This window comes from Capsicum annuum, chromosome 3 (assembly GCF_002878395.1).
Source record: "Capsicum annuum cultivar UCD-10X-F1 chromosome 3, UCD10Xv1.1, whole genome shotgun sequence".
Classification (NCBI taxonomy): domain Eukaryota; kingdom Viridiplantae; phylum Streptophyta; class Magnoliopsida; order Solanales; family Solanaceae; genus Capsicum; species Capsicum annuum.
Genome location: NC_061113.1, coordinates 673,109 through 688,713, shown reverse-complemented (window position 1 = coordinate 688,713; position 15,605 = coordinate 673,109). Strand labels below are relative to the sequence as shown.

The following is a 15,605-nucleotide window of genomic DNA, read 5'->3' as shown; positions in this document are numbered from 1 at the left end:
AAAAAAAAAAAAAAACAACCAAATGGACTCATCGGATGATGAAGGTGAGGAGTACCTTTTCAAGATTGTTATCATAGGTGATTCAGCAGTAGGCAAATCTAATTTGCTTACAAGATATTCAAGAAATGAGTTTAATTTGCATTCAAAAGCAACTATTGGAGTTGAGTTTCAGACCCAAACACTTGAAATTGATGGTAAAGAAGTTAAAGCACAGATTTGGGATACTGCTGGTCAAGAAAGGTTTAGAGCTGTTACTTCTGCTTATTATAGAGGTGCTTTTGGTGCTCTTCTTGTTTATGATATTTCAAGAAGGACCACTTTTGATAGCATACCTAGGTGGCTTGATGAACTTAAAAGTATGTATCTTTTTGCTTTATCTTGAATTACCATTTATGTTTTATTGGATTTGGTTTATGTTGAATTTTCATCTGAGTTTTATGTGTTATATGTTGCTTTGTGCATAGAAAGTTGTCACCTTTTTGGTGGATTGGCTTGAGTTGAGTTTAGTCTTTTTGAGATTTGATGGTGTTATGATAGAATGGTAAATCTTAGATTTTTTTAAATCTTGGTTTTGGTTTATGTTGAATTCCCATTCAAGTTTTATTCATATCTTTTGCTTTGTTCATAGAAAGCTCTCACCTTTTTGGTGGATTGGCTTGGGTTTAATCTTTTTGAGATTTGATGGTGTTATGATAGAATGGTAATCTTAGATTTTTTAAAATCTTGGTTTTGGTTTATGTTGAATTCCCATCTAAGTTTTATTCATATCTTTTGCTTTGTTCATAGAATGCTCTTACCTTTTTGGTGGATTGGCTTGGGTTTAGTCTTTTTGAGATTTGATGGTGTTATGATGGAATGGTAAATCTTAGATTTTTTTAAGTCTTGGTCTTGGTTTATGTTGAATTCCCATTCAAGTTTTGTGCATAGCTTTTGCTTTGTTCATAGAAAGCTCTCACCTTTTTGGTGGATTGGCTTGAGTTTGGTCTTTCTGAGATTTGATGGTGTTATGATAGAATGGTAGTCTTAGCCTTGGTGGACAGAGTGATCTAATATTTTTTGGTGGTGGAAGGTGATAGGTATTTCGTGGATTTAGTCGATTTAGTTGAGGTGCGCGAAAATTGGCCTGGACGCCACGGTTTTCGAAAAAGAAAAGAAGATAGAATGATAGTCTTAGATCTTTATAGTCTTTGTTTTGGTTTATGTTGAATTCCCATCTATGTTTTATGCTTTTTTTTTTCTTTTTGCTTTGTGCATAGAAAGTTCACACCTTTTTGGTGGATTGGCTTTTTTTTTTTTTTTTTTTTTGGAGATTTGATGGTGTTATGATAGAATGGTCTTAGATTTGACTTCTACATTCTTGTTTATGTCGCTAAAATTGCTTTCTTTGATAGTTTGGTTTCGGTTTATGCTGAAATCCCATCAAATTTGTATGCATATTTTTGCGTTGTGCAAGAAAAAGTTCTCACCTTTTTGAGATACATTGAGGTTTTAGTGGATTTGCTATAAAGTTTAGTTATTGAGATTTTGATTGTGTTACGGGATGCTAATTCTTAGGTTTGGTATCTGTTGCTAAAAAGCCCAAAATGTTTACTTTTTGGTGGATTGGCTAATATGATACGACAGAGATTCTTAGATTTGACTTATACGTTCCTGTTTCTTGATAATTACTTAGTGTGATGGAATAAGCGTAATCTAGAATTGATGATGGAAGTGTTAAATCGGAATTGTTATGACTTTAAACTGTCCTTTGCTTTTCTTGTTCTTCTTCTGTGGACTCGTTCGTATTTTCGTTCTGTTTTACCGGATAAAGTAAAGATTTTTACAGTTGACGTTAAGTCTAGTTCAAATTAATTGGTGAAATATTACTTGCTGGGCATAGAAACGAGTGGTGGTGTAAGCTAGTAAGGCCTCAATATGGATCAAGGTTACTTGAAGCAATTGGCAAAGAAAGCGGTATATATGCCAATGTAGCTGTTATGGTCAATTTTGTCTCGATGCAGTTTGGAACGTAGGATAAAAACAAAATACACAGACTGTTTATTGGATGTATATTGGGAATGGGAACTCAAGTCACGCTTTGCTTTCTCCGGAAAACAAATCTAAGTGAACTTGTAAAAAGATCATACTTATACGGAACCTATTTCATTTGCTTGATCGAGAAATTAATTAGGAGCAACAGCCCAGCTTAACTACGTATAGAGGCGATTCTAGGACTTCTAGAGTATGAGTGAACCACTAAAAAAAGAAGGAAATAATGTGTCGAGTGGGAATTGATCCTGGTTCCTCTTGGTAAATAACTAAGTTTTTTAACCGACGGGTGATATTAGATCAACTCTAAAAAATATGTACATAAAATATCTAGTTTTTCGAAAGGGCACGGGTTCACATGCCCCAAAAATAGCACATAAATTCGCCGTTGAGTACATATGGCATTATGGTAGACTATGGAGTCTTGGGGATTGATGGTAAATGGTGCCGTATCTATAATTTAGGTAGGTCTCTCTGTTAAGACCTTAGCTAATAAACTTTTGGCTGGACGGGAGTGTACATATGTTGTTTTGGGCCTCGATCTGCTATGTGATACTGGCGCGACCTTACTTTGTTGCCCAAATCTCTTTCCAAAGTTGAAAACTTTTAGAACTTAGGGGTCGTTTGGTTGGGAAAGAGTTATCCCGGGATTAGTTATCACGGTATAATTCGGGATTAGTTATCCCACCATGTGTATGGGATAAGTAATCCCGGTACTAACTAATCCTTCAAACCAAACATGGGATAAAATAATTCTTCATTTTATCCCGGGACTATTTATTCCTTATACCTCACACCAAACGACCCCTTAGTGTCTGTAAAGTGGAGTAGTATTGACTCGGGGTAAAACTAAGTATAGTGCTTAGCTTGGCATGACAATGCGTAGGGTGTGGAATTTCTAATTTTGTGCAGAATATATTTTCATCTTTTCTTTTGTGTGAATGTAGTTAAAATATTCAAGATCGGTTAATATTGAAGCATAACCAAAAGTCCAACAAAATATGTATGGTCCGTCTTTTATTAACTTTTCTAATTTAATCCACGATCCCTTTTACAAACACGGCCTTCTCTCTTGCCCTCTTAGTGGTACCATCACATGTATTCTCTTATTCTTTAAGCGTTCCACTTCCATTCTATTTTTTTTAACAACTGTGGTGTCCAAACCATCTTACACACACCTCGATTACACACACCTCGATTAATTCCACGGGATACCTGCGACATCCCACCAGCCAGGTACTAACTCCGTCCTCCAAAGCTTGGACAGATGAGAAGAAATCACTTAGTGGTTTTGACTCCTCGGGAATTTGAACCGTAAAACCTCATGGTTCACAGCCCACTTCATTGAACACTAGGCCGCACCCTTGGATGCCATTCTACAGTAATGATGCCACTCCAAAAAATTGGACTCGTGATCTATCACAATGAGCGGGATAGATACAAGGCCGTTTGCCGAGGTATAAGATTTTAGCTTGAGCCCTAACATTGTCTGAGTCCCTATCTTTTAGGCCATCAAAGAGACCAGCGCCCGGGCAATGCAATAGATAAAATGTTAGCATTTGCAGCGTAGGTAACCTCTAATGATGTTTGTACTCCACAAGCTTCGTTTGATCACGGATGGAATGAGCACAGGATATGTCATAAAACCCGAAGTCAGTAATTATAATATCTATGACAGTCGTGTCAATTGAACTGATTCGTTCAAGTTGTCAGTCATACCTCGTGCCTAAAGCGGGGATTCTATGTTAATAAGGTGCAACATTTTTCTTCTTCACGTGAAAGCGACAGCAACACAGCTAACAACAACTTAAGAATATTCAGATATAGACTTTTGAAGGAAATATGGAAAGTAGTGGTAATATGAAGTTTTACCGTCTCTTTATACGTTCTGGTACTGCCCTTAAACATCGCATTCACAAGCTTATTTCACATTTTTTTCTTGAAATGATACTTTCTACAAGTTACAGTGGTGTTCTATATGTCCTACATATTTCGATTTGTTCTATAACTGAAACGACCAATTACGTGCAGCTCATTCTGATACTACGGTTACAAGGATGCTCGTGGGAAACAAATGCGACTTGGAGAACATAAGGGCTGTGAGCATAGAAGAAGGCAAAAGCCTGGCAGAATCTGAAGGAATGTTCTTCATGGAGACATCTGCCCTCGATTCAACAAACGTAAACCAGGCTTTCGAGATTGTGATTCGAGAGATCTATAATAGTGTTAGCAGAAAGGTTTTGAATTCTGACTCGTATAAAGCGGAATTATCTGTCAACAGAGTTAGCCTGGTCAATGATGGTACCGATGGATCGAAAAAAAATAAGGGCTATTCTTGTTGTTCTAGGTGATTTATGTTGTCCTCTTTTTTTTGTTACCCTAAAGTTTACAAGAACAGTTATATGAATGGTTCATTAAATTATTTTTCTTGGTCTTACTGTTTATTGATTTGTTAATGGTCAGAAGATATTTGTATTCTAAATGGCAGCTGAAATGAAAAATGTTTCTTTTCTCCAATGTAAATCTGTATGTCGTGTTTGCTTTATGCATTTATCATTCTTGATTGTTTAATTGTTGCGAGTATTGCGGAGTTCTTAATCAGAGCTCTTGAGTTTGAATATTGAGTGTGGACGCGAATGATTTAGTTTGGCCTTACTCTCATCATGGGGCTTCCGGACGCGAATGATTTAGTCGGGCTTCAATGTTCTTGAGTTCGAATATTGAGTGTGGACTCGACTTGTTAGGGAGCGGTTTACTCTCAATGTGGGACTTCCCGATGCGAATGATTTAGTCAGGCCTTATTCTCAATGTGGGACTTCCCGATGCGAATGATTTAGTCTGCCTTACTCTCAACATGGGAATTCCGGACGCGAATGATTTAGTCGGGCCTTAATGCAGGTTCTTGAGTTCGAATATGGACTGTGGAATCGCCTTGTTAGGGAGCGGTTTACTCTCTCAACGTGGTGCGAATTATTTAGTCGGGCCTTACTGTCAACGTGGGACTTCCCGATGCGAATGATTTAGTCGGGCCTTAATACAAGTTCTTGAGTTCAAATATGGAGTGTGGAATCGCCTTGTTAGGGTGCGGTTTACTCTCAACGTGGCACGAATTATTTAGTCGGGCCTTAATGCAGGTTCTTAAGTTCAATTGAGTTCGAATATCGAGTGTGGAATTACCTTGTTAGAGAGCGGTTTACTCTCAGCTAGTACTTTCCGACATGAATGATTTGGTCGGGCCTTAATGTAGGCATCGAACACTAGATGAGAAGTCAAAAGAAATTGTTTGGTTTTCGGCGAATGCTTATTATAAGATGCATTAGTGATGCAACTCAATTTTTAGATGAGTTGAATTAAGAAAATCAAAATAGGTTGAGTTAGTAAATTGGCGAATCGATAATTCATTCAAATTTGAATACATTAGATGAGTTATATTTTCATGAACTAAGTTAGCCGCGCGTAACCAAAACTAAAATATTCTAGAAGAACAAGACATGTATATCAACAAACTCTGTGCATATCAACATCTTCTAGAAACTAAGCAAACATCTTTTTCTCACCAAAATTGTTTAAAATGATTCCATTCATCCTCACCAACACTCTTAGTTCTAGAAACATTATGAGATATTCCCATAGTTCAAACTGTCAAATAAAAAAGTTACTGCAAACAAGAAACTCCCCACCAGCATTCTTGTTCTAGAACATTATGTGATGTTTTTATTTTTATAACTGTGATGTCGGGGCCAGTTTGCATGCACCTTGACTAAATTCACGGGATACCTGCCACCTCCCACCAACAACAAGTACCAGGTAACTCTGTCCATCAAGGCTAGAACAACATTATGTGATGTTTTGCAGTATTTCAAAGTTGACAACAAAAGAATTTACTCCAAGCATATTATCAAAAGTTGTGATGCTTGAATGGGCTGTTTTCGGGCCAATTCGGTGGGTGTAGCCCATGGTTCTTGGGGTGGGCCCGGGTCCGGTGCCGTATTTGGGCGAAAATTGACCGGCGGCCCCTCAACGAGCTGTGGAGCGGCTCAAGGTGGACCGGCGGGGTCGGTGGGGCCATTTTGGTGGTCAAACGGGTGAAATGGCACGAACAGACCGTTTTCGGGCCAATTTGGTGGGTGTAGCCTATGGTTTTCGAGGTGGACCTAGGGTCCGGCATTGTATCTGTGTGAAAATCGACTAACGGCGCCCCGATGGGCTGTGGAGTGACTCTGGGTGGTCCAGCGGGGTCGATGGAGCCATCTTGGTGGTCAAACGGGCAAAACGGTACGAACCAACTGTTTTCAAGCTAATTCGATAGGTGTTAGCGCACGGTTCTCGAGGTGTGCCCGGGGCCGGGTGCTGTATCTGGGCAAAAATCGACCGGCGATTAGAAGTCTCGAGTTCAAGCTTAGTGTATGAAGTCGTATTCGATATTGAATTTCTAAATTAATCGAGCTTCAAAATAAATACCGAACCCCAATGAAGAAATAAAAGAAAGAAACCAAACTTACAACAAAGTATCTTACCCCACCACCACCACTATATCCATATCCAAGAGATTATCATAGTCCATAAATTCAGAATCAATATACACTATAAGAAAAAGAAACAACAATCAACTTTTTGATCATGACCTATCAACATTAAAGGGAGAATAACATTTTAATCCCTCAATTATTGATAAATATTAGAATAAATAACAATAACTTGATAAACTGAGCCATTATTTCTTTACTAGGGATATATTTATGAAATAATTAAAAAAAAAAAAAAAACATAAAAAAGATGCATTTTGTGGCTTATAGTCTATGTTGCTCGTACTCTCCTGACATGTTGTTGCACCTACGTTGAATCCTCGAAAGATACACAACTTTTGAAGGATCCAACACACACATCTATCTGCATTTTTAAAGATTCCGAGCAACATAGCTTACAGTAATTATTATTTCGGCTCCATTTCTTCAGTATCCGGATCTCCAGTATCGAGCATTCTCAAAACCATTCTTGCAGTATTGATAATCCTCGAAAGTTTGATCAATTTCGTCTTGTGAGTTCATCACGAAAGGACCATGTTGAACCACAGGTTCGTTAAGAGGTTGTCCACCTAACAGAACAAATCTCAATGGCTTAGACGACTTGTTCCACACGCTAAGTCCTTCTCCGGGGCCTAAAACCAAGCAATGGTGAGCTGATACCGGACCTGAATTTGTAATACCGAAGACACCTTCTCCTTCGATTATATACACGAACGCATTCCAAGACTCTGGGATGGCTTGATGATGGTAAGATGTTGGTTGTAGGGTGAAATCGAGGTACATTGTAGGCGTTCGTGTGTAAACTGGAGATTGGACTCCCATCGCTTCACCTGCTATAATTTTTACTTTAACCCCGTTGTTCTCTGCTCGTGGTATGTCCTCGTCCAGCAGTTCTTGATACCTTGGCTCAATCCTGCAGTTGTATTTTCAACTTAGTGATACACAGAGCAGGGTGAAACTAGAACGATTTAAAATTTATGTTGCTCGGATGCTCCAAAAGCTAAGCATTTTTCTGGAGGATCCAACACAGACATGGTAGCATTTCTGGAGGATCTGAGCAACATAGTTTAGAATTTATATTTCAATAGTTTTCGAGTATAGTTATTAAGAAGGCAAAAGAGGTACTATATCGACCATGTAAACGCCACAAAGTTTTCACTTTTCGGAATATAAATTTGACTTGGGACATTATAGGTTCGGGCTAATTCAAACTGAGCTGAACAAGCTGCAAAATCGATTTTTCGAAAGACTATTGGGACATGTTTAGAGATGATATACATAAATTTAAAAATAAGTCTAGATGTCACATTTGGGACAAATAGTTCTTGATTTCAAGAACATAAAAGGGCAGCCCGGTGCACTAAAGCTACCGCTATGCGCGGCGTCAGGGCCCACCACAAGGGTATATTGTACACAGCCTTACCTTGTATTTCTGCGAACATGATTTCATAAAATGTCCAAAATCTTTGAGAATTTAGTCAAAGTGAAGTGCAATAAATTGGTGGTGTGTAAAGTATCTATATGGGGTCGAGTCAAAAGTTGTGTTGCTCAGACTCTTTAAAAATGCCAACGGGTGCGTGTCAGATCGTCCAACAGTAGTGCATCTTTCAAAGAGTTCGAGCGACATAGGTCAAAAGGAATTATAAGACCGAAAGTTTCCTATAGTTGTAAGTTTACAATGGACAGTAGAAAAGAGAAGACAACCAGAGCAAATAACTAACATTTTGTCCTTAGACGAGAGATTTATCCAAAGTTGCAACCCTTTTTGACTGCCTTCTCCGGCAGGCATTTCGGAGTGAATTATACCTCTTCCTGCTGTCATCCACTACAATATCATTCAAAACAAGAAAGGTATATCAGCAATCAGAATTTCTCTTTTGTTCATGTAAGCTATGTTGCTCGGACTCTTCAAGTATACTGTCGGATGTCTGTCGAATCCACCAAAAGTTAGGCTTTTTTGGAGGGTCCGAGCAACATAGATTGTGAGTGAAAACGTAAAAGAGCTGAAAATGCTATACCTGCACATCACCGGTATTGATTGTACCCTTGTGACCAGCAAAATCTTGATGAGTAAACGCTCCCTAAGCAAATGAAAACACAACATCAGCATCATCAATGTCCTGAGTGCTCGTTTTACTTTTGAAATTATGAGTTCAGAGTTGGATGTTTGTTAAAATTTTAGTAATTTAACAGGTATATTTACGTTCTACAACAACAACAAACCCAGTGTATCACCACAAAGTGGGGTCTGGGGAGGGTAAAATGTACACAGTCCATACCGCTACCTCCAAAGAAGTAGAGAGGCTGTTTCCGATAGACCAACAGCTCAAGATAAATATTGGGCTGAAGTAAACACTACATCCGCTTCTATATGATTCAGCGGATTCAACGGGGTATGCCATTTGGCGCTTTGCTCTTCTCTAATACTTCGTTGGATAGTTCGCATCCCAAGACCACGGAGCCATCATTATGGAGAGGTTAAAGAGCACCCAACACAAAGCGACCTTTCATTCCCTTGTTTCATCATGGCACACCCCACCACCGCCTGCTCAAGGGGACAAGAAAACGCCTTCCGTTTTCCACCTTTCGTCGGCCCTCTCAAGTACTATTCGATTGAATTACGCAACAAATTTATTTTTACCTCTAGCATGTAAGTTACTGTCTCGAAACCTCTGTGTGGATGATCAGGAAAACCAGCAGGGGCAGAAACTGAAACAATAAAACAGTACTATTTCAACTTCATTTGTCTCAAAAAAAAACAAGTTAACAAACAACATATTCTACTACTATTTTACTGTCGGGTGCGTGTCAGATCCTCCAAAAGCTATGATTTTCGGAGAATCCAACACGGATGCCACAACATTTTTCGAGTGTCCGAAGAACATAAACTCAAAATACCTGAAAATTCATCCAAGATCAGGAAAGGATCAAGATTCCTCAATTCATGCCTGCAAGATCAAAGAAGGGGACAAGGTTTAATCATGAATTTAAAACCGTTAACTTGGACTGTGTAGCTCGGACCATCCTAAAGGCACCCACGGGCTATATGGGTCCGGCTCCCCCCCACCGGAAGGGCCCCAGTGCGTGCTAGCCGCACGAACCGGGGAAAACACCGAGGGAAAGCTAAAGCCACCAAGGCAACTATATATATATATATATAAAGTGCGACACATGCACACGACCATCATGACCCCCACGCCGGCAAACGTGGTTTCCAGTATCGGTCCCCCAGGACCTCCACCTTCTCACAGTGTCCTGCCAATTTTTGGGCACGTCAACTAATTCCACGGCACACCTGTCACCTCCCACTAATATCACGCATCAGGTACTTTATCAACCAAGACTAGAAAAGATGGGATGACCCCACATAAAAACTTCAGTCTTTTTTTCTTTTTATGATAATCGTAGTATCGGGGCCATTTTTGGACACCTCAACTAATTCCACGAGATACCTATCACCTCCCACTAATATCACGTAACTCTATCCAGCAATACTAGAAAAGACAAGAAGAACTCACATAAAAACAGAAACTTTACAACATGGAAATCAAGAAAACACATCTAAATCAAACTTTCAAAACACAAATTTCTCTTAAATGAACTTATATTACTATCCAAATAAGAAAAAAAAATGAAAAATACCCAAACAACAAAAAACTTATAAAAAATAAAATCCCAAAATTTAATACCTTCCAATGCTTCTTCTAACAACAGCACCATTCCCTTCACTTTGAGGTTTAGCTAAAACTTTCTTAATTACCAATCTTGGATTATCAAAACAAGAATCATATTCATTTGATTCAGACATAATAATATTTTTTCTAATAAAAAAAGAAATTGGCTTTCTTGATATTTTTGTATTTCTAACAAATGGTATACAATTCACTAAAAATTGTCCAAAAATAGCTCTCATAGAACCAATTCTTGAATTTATTTATTTTTTTGTGTATTTTTTTGTAAACTATCTTCCTCTATTTATATGAAAATTTTTACAATGTTCAGATTGAGGGAACTCTGTAAGTTGAATGTTGAAAAAGACAGCTAGTTTTTTTTTAATTATTATTTTATATTTAATTTGGATTATAGTAAGATGATATACAAACATGATGATTTCATGCTTTTGTCATCATGATGAATGTGTTTTTCCTATGTGTGAAAAGGCATTTTGGAAGTCAAATGTATTTGGGTGAAATTACTAAATTAGGAAAAAGAAAATTGAACATATTCGATGTACGAAAGCTCTCGTTATGCACGAGATTCGGAAGTATCGAATCATAAAGATTATTATATATAGCTTTACCTTGCATTTTTGTAGGGAGGGGCGCAACCAACCTTTTACTATGGGTTCATTCAAATCTCCTTCGACGAAAAATTATATTATTAATATATGATTAAAATAATTTGTAGGTATATATATAATAGATGTTGAACCTCCTTTGATTAATTTTTTCTTCAAATTTTGAACCCCCAACAAAAATTAGTTTTTTCTTCAAATTTTGAACCCCCAGCAAAAATCCTATCTCCGACTCTGTTTGCAGGAGACTGTTTCCACTGCTTGAACTCGTGACCTCCAAGTGATCACATGACAGTAACTTTATCGGTTACTCCAATGCTTTCCTTCGAATTATTAAATTAGGAAAAAATGTTTTTGAAAGAAAATATTAGTAAGAAATCCTTTTAAAAAAATATTTTAGAACTTTGAATTAAACAACTCAAACTGTAAATTAATAATTAATGTTTTAACAATAACATCCAAGTTAATATATTACAAATAAATGATCAACATCTTATTAACTAGAATGAATGTTTTATTGATAATCATATTATATGTGAAATTAAAGGTCGTGTGTCTTTTATAAATATTACACCAGAAACAATCAATATACAACAACAAAAAAATAACTTTAAATTATTATAATATTATTTTATGTGTATATTTATATATGATTTAAGACTTCTGTAATAAACAAAAAACTGATTTATGTAATAACCCAAATATTACAAACAAATTGCTGACAGAGAAGATAACTGTAAAAACCAAAGAAGGGACACTACAGTCTGTACTTTATAGATAACCAACACTATCCACTTGTTGGCCCTTGTAACACAGAGTTTCAAATGCTGCTATTTCACCATTGTCTCTCACTTCACACAAACACTTTGCATAATCCTTCTATCTATTCTATCTCTCTTTCTGCTTGTATTTTTGAGAGATGGGATTCATTCATGAACACAAGAAGAAGAAGAAAAATTTGTTTGGTTGAAGCAGTAGAAAAAGATTCAGAATTTGAAATTGATGCAGATAAGGCCCGTGAAGCGTTGAGAAAGCTTGATGAACAGCTTCAATCCCTTTCTCAGAAACAAATTGATCCTCCTAAGATTAGGGGTAATCCACTTCCCTCTATCTGCTTAAAAATTGTTTGTATTGTTTGTAGGAGTAATCTACTTCCCTCTATCTGCTTAAAAATTGTTTGTATTGTTTGTAGGAGTAATCTACTTCCTCTTAAAAATTGTTTGTATTGTTTGTAGCCAGAGTGTATCGATATGAATCTCAATTTTGTGGTGCATATAGGGATGAGCATGATAAGATTTTGAAATTTTTACAGAGAATATGTGCAAGCATATATAGTAATTCGTTATTCATGAATTTGTTAACTTCAACTAAAATTTTGTGAAAATTTGTGCAAGCATAACAGTAAAAAAAAAATAATCTCGGCATGACTAATCCTATCATAACTTATCCCAACACAATTTATTCAACATAATTAATCGAGTATAATTGGTCTTCAAACTAAGAATTCTTATGACAATAATATGCCAGATTCAAACAAGGGAAATAGCTTTAACTAAGTGTCAGATGCATAAGCCATACATGGATTAAATCTACCAGCAAATTGAAGCTAATTTTTTTTGCCCATAAAAGTTAAATGGCCGTGTAAAGGAATAGGTTAAATTAAATAGGGTTTATGGGTTTAGTCAACGGGTAGATCATTTATTTACGGGATCCGAGTTGTTGGATTGGTCTTTTATTAAATCTATCTAATAGAAAAAACCTAAATGGCTATCTATTGGAATTGTCAAATTAATGGCTATATTAGTGGAAATATTTTAGGCGAGCTGACATTTATGTCCTCCCTTAAAAATATTACTCCCTCCATCGCATGTTACTCGTCTCAAATTTCATAATTTAATTTTTCATTTTATTGTTATTTTCATTACATATACTATAATAAAATAATCATGTTAGTAATTTTTTTTTTTTTGATAAACATATAAATTTGAATCTAAAAATACTTCAATAGACAGCTATGATTCCGTAACATAAAAGAAGAGAAACAGGGTTGCAACCTGATGTATATGTTAACTAAAGAGAAGTTCCTTTGTTCCTAAATAAATTCTATCAATCTTACATTTTTTTTGTCTTCTCTGTGCAGTTTCCTTGAGCTAATGCCTTACCTGTTTTTCTTTTTTCGTGTATGTTGATGATTTCACCTCATTCCAAAAGGCTACTTATTTGTTGGCATTTTGCACTTACCTTTCTTTGTTCTCTGTTCTCGTTTGTTCTTCTTTTGACTGTCTTGCCATGTCATTTCAATTTTCAATACAAGATTTCTAGCCTCTTCCCAAGGATTTTCCAAGAACACCCTCAACTCCTTTAATCTTTGTCTTTTTAAGCTGATTGTTCAGACTGGCATTGAGATGTTTTTACTTTCTTCCATACTTCATATCAACAACTGAAACTTGTCTGGTATTTTTGTCCATTCTGGTCAACAATCATCTAAGTGGACTCTTTTCATCCATCAAAGCTGGAAATGTAGTCTCAAAACTTTTCATCTTTGCTTTTCATCAAAATGTTACTAATAAACAGATTTTAGAATGAAGTGCAAGAGTACCTTTTGTAGCTGAAAAATCTCATAAGATGGTGTTTTATTTTATCAATTTGAGATCCAACAATAGAAACAGAAATAAAAGTGTATTTTATTAATGACATATTATGAAGTCACTCTTCTTGATATCTTTATCAAATTATCATCATGTAGTAGCAAATGAATGGAGAAACAGAATGGACCTGTAGTCCAGTCCAATGTTGTGTTTCATGGTGTATTGTAAACACACACCATGGTCAAGTTTAAAACAATAATGGGGTACAAAATAGAAAGAAGGGTCCTGCCTAAAAATGCTTGTTAATTCTTTAACTGAATAATTTTGATTAGAGAAAAAGCAGTAATTGCCCTTTCCATTAACATGTTATTCCTTGCATGGTTATGTGGGTTCTCTATCTCATAACCATTCAATCAGTAGACGGATACGCAGTTCTTAAGTCATCTCCTGTCACGGCAAAAGGTTTAGTTTCGTATCTGTTGAACAATCTCTGCGTCAATCAAAATTTAATTACTACTTGGAAGAGTGGCGGGGTTGGTTTTTATAGCACTTTGGGACTCTATACATCTGAAAATGCTAATGCACAATGACCAAGAATCCTTCTTCAAATGGAACCACTGAAATAGAAACCTTAATAAAAGGTAAGCACATGAATAGCCTTAGTTTCTCATATAATGGGAAAGAAGAAATATAGATATAGAAAGTAAAAAGTAGTCTTGCTTCAACTCGAGATATGAGGTTCATTCTACCTGTTTGCGCATGTAGCTTGTTGGCACACACAGATGGGATTTACGTTGATAAATGTTTCTTGAAACACTTGTAGCTACTGAAGTGACCCGTGCTAGCCGCGAAGTGACTGAGTCTACTAATGATCTTGAAGGATCCTTTTTGACTACCTTAGCCTTCGGTCTGTTACTCTTCACTATTTTCTACAATATACTCTTCAGTACTGTAATCAAACCTGCAATTGATGGACCAGAAACAGTTGCAGAAGTAGATTTATATGCTTCAAACTCTTGAAACAGCAATGGTACAACAGTTGTAATTGATACATGGAGCTTATACTGAGCTGTGAAGTGACATTGTGTTGACGTAAAAAGGTTGAAGCAACTGTATAATGCTATTTCAGAGTAAGTCATACCTGCTTTGCATCTCATGCACAATATCGGCTAATGATGTACACCTCAAGAGACTGAAAACTGAGGCTGTAACTACTTTTGCACTTTGGTTTCTGGTCACCAGCTCAACATCTTTCTACCTTGCATGTAAAAATTTTACATTCTGTTGCTCACCTGTGCTGTAATTTGAGTATGTGAAGAAAAGATGGCAATGAATATTATCTTTAATAACAAGGGTGTGGTCTTATTATGTTGTGATAGAAGGTGTCAACGAGTGATCAGAACGGCTGATCACGCCCAACCATGTCCTATAAAGGGACTAATCTTGCATTGCAAATATAATCCAGATTTGAATTTGGGGAAAAAAAACCTTAATTGAGGATGCAGAGAAAAAAAAGCAAATCTCTGCCATTTTTTTTAAGGAGTCGTTTGGTTGGTGGGATAAAGGATAACAAACAAACAACCTTGAAATATCCTGCGGAAAATTTATCTCCCTACTAGGCTACTAGCTCTGCTATGAGAGATCATAGCTGTTACAGGGACCAGTAAGTGCTAACTGGGAGGGAAAACTAAAGATTAGGACACGTGATAGTTCTATCCTCTATACAATTCTTGATAGCAAACTGGTTTTTACGAGCTTTATGGTACTAGTCCAGTCCAGAGGCGGATCTAGAATTTTAAATTTGTGGGTTTTCAATGCCACTAAGTTATCCCTTAGTTTAGTTATGAGTTCCCATCTATTAATATTTATAACTTTTGGCGAATTTTCAATGTAATATTAAGCCTTACGGTAGCGGGTCACTGGCTACTACACATCAATTCAAATAATACTAAAGAGCAAATATGAGATAAGAACTTAGTTCATTCAAAACTCATTTTTGTTGAAATTTGATTTAGTTAATAATATATAGTGCAAAATCTAATTTAAATGCTACGTACAAACCTGTGGTCAAAGTAAATATAGATTAGTGGGATTCAAACTCAAAATACTTCATTGTGATGCTCCAATGCATGTGCCATTAGTTTTTACCCATTGTTAACAAGTTTTAGG

The 15,605-nt window shown here is 36.5% G+C and overlaps 3 protein-coding genes across 3 annotated transcripts; 2 read left to right on the top strand and 1 right to left on the bottom strand.

Moving 5' to 3' along the window:
• Positions 1 to 6: 6 nt before the first annotated feature.
• On the top strand, positions 7 to 4,545 carry LOC107864443 (ras-related protein RABA5e). The gene is made up of 2 exons (XM_016710806.2): positions 7 to 356; positions 4,060 to 4,545. The coding sequence occupies exons 1-2, from the start codon at positions 23 to 25 to the stop codon at positions 4,377 to 4,379; spliced, it is 654 nt and encodes a 217-aa protein (XP_016566292.2). The 5' UTR covers positions 7 to 22; the 3' UTR covers positions 4,380 to 4,545.
• A 2,104-nt stretch (positions 4,546 to 6,649) lies between these two features.
• On the bottom strand, positions 6,650 to 10,508 carry LOC107865674 (pirin-like protein). Its single transcript, XM_016711885.2, has 6 exons — positions 10,244 to 10,508; positions 9,453 to 9,502; positions 9,196 to 9,263; positions 8,573 to 8,635; positions 8,276 to 8,379; positions 6,650 to 7,467 (listed from the first exon to the last, which is right to left on the bottom strand). Exons 1-6 carry the CDS (start codon positions 10,465 to 10,467, stop codon positions 6,981 to 6,983), a joined length of 996 nt encoding a protein of 331 aa, XP_016567371.2. The 5' UTR covers positions 10,468 to 10,508; the 3' UTR covers positions 6,650 to 6,980.
• Positions 10,509 to 11,545: 1,037 nt separating this feature from the next.
• LOC107864444 lies at positions 11,546 to 14,812 on the top strand. The gene is made up of 2 exons (XM_016710807.2): positions 11,546 to 11,940; positions 14,260 to 14,812. Exons 1-2 carry the CDS (start codon positions 11,673 to 11,675, stop codon positions 14,454 to 14,456), a joined length of 465 nt encoding a protein of 154 aa, XP_016566293.1. The 5' UTR covers positions 11,546 to 11,672; the 3' UTR covers positions 14,457 to 14,812.
• The last annotated feature ends 793 nt before the right edge of the window (positions 14,813 to 15,605 follow it).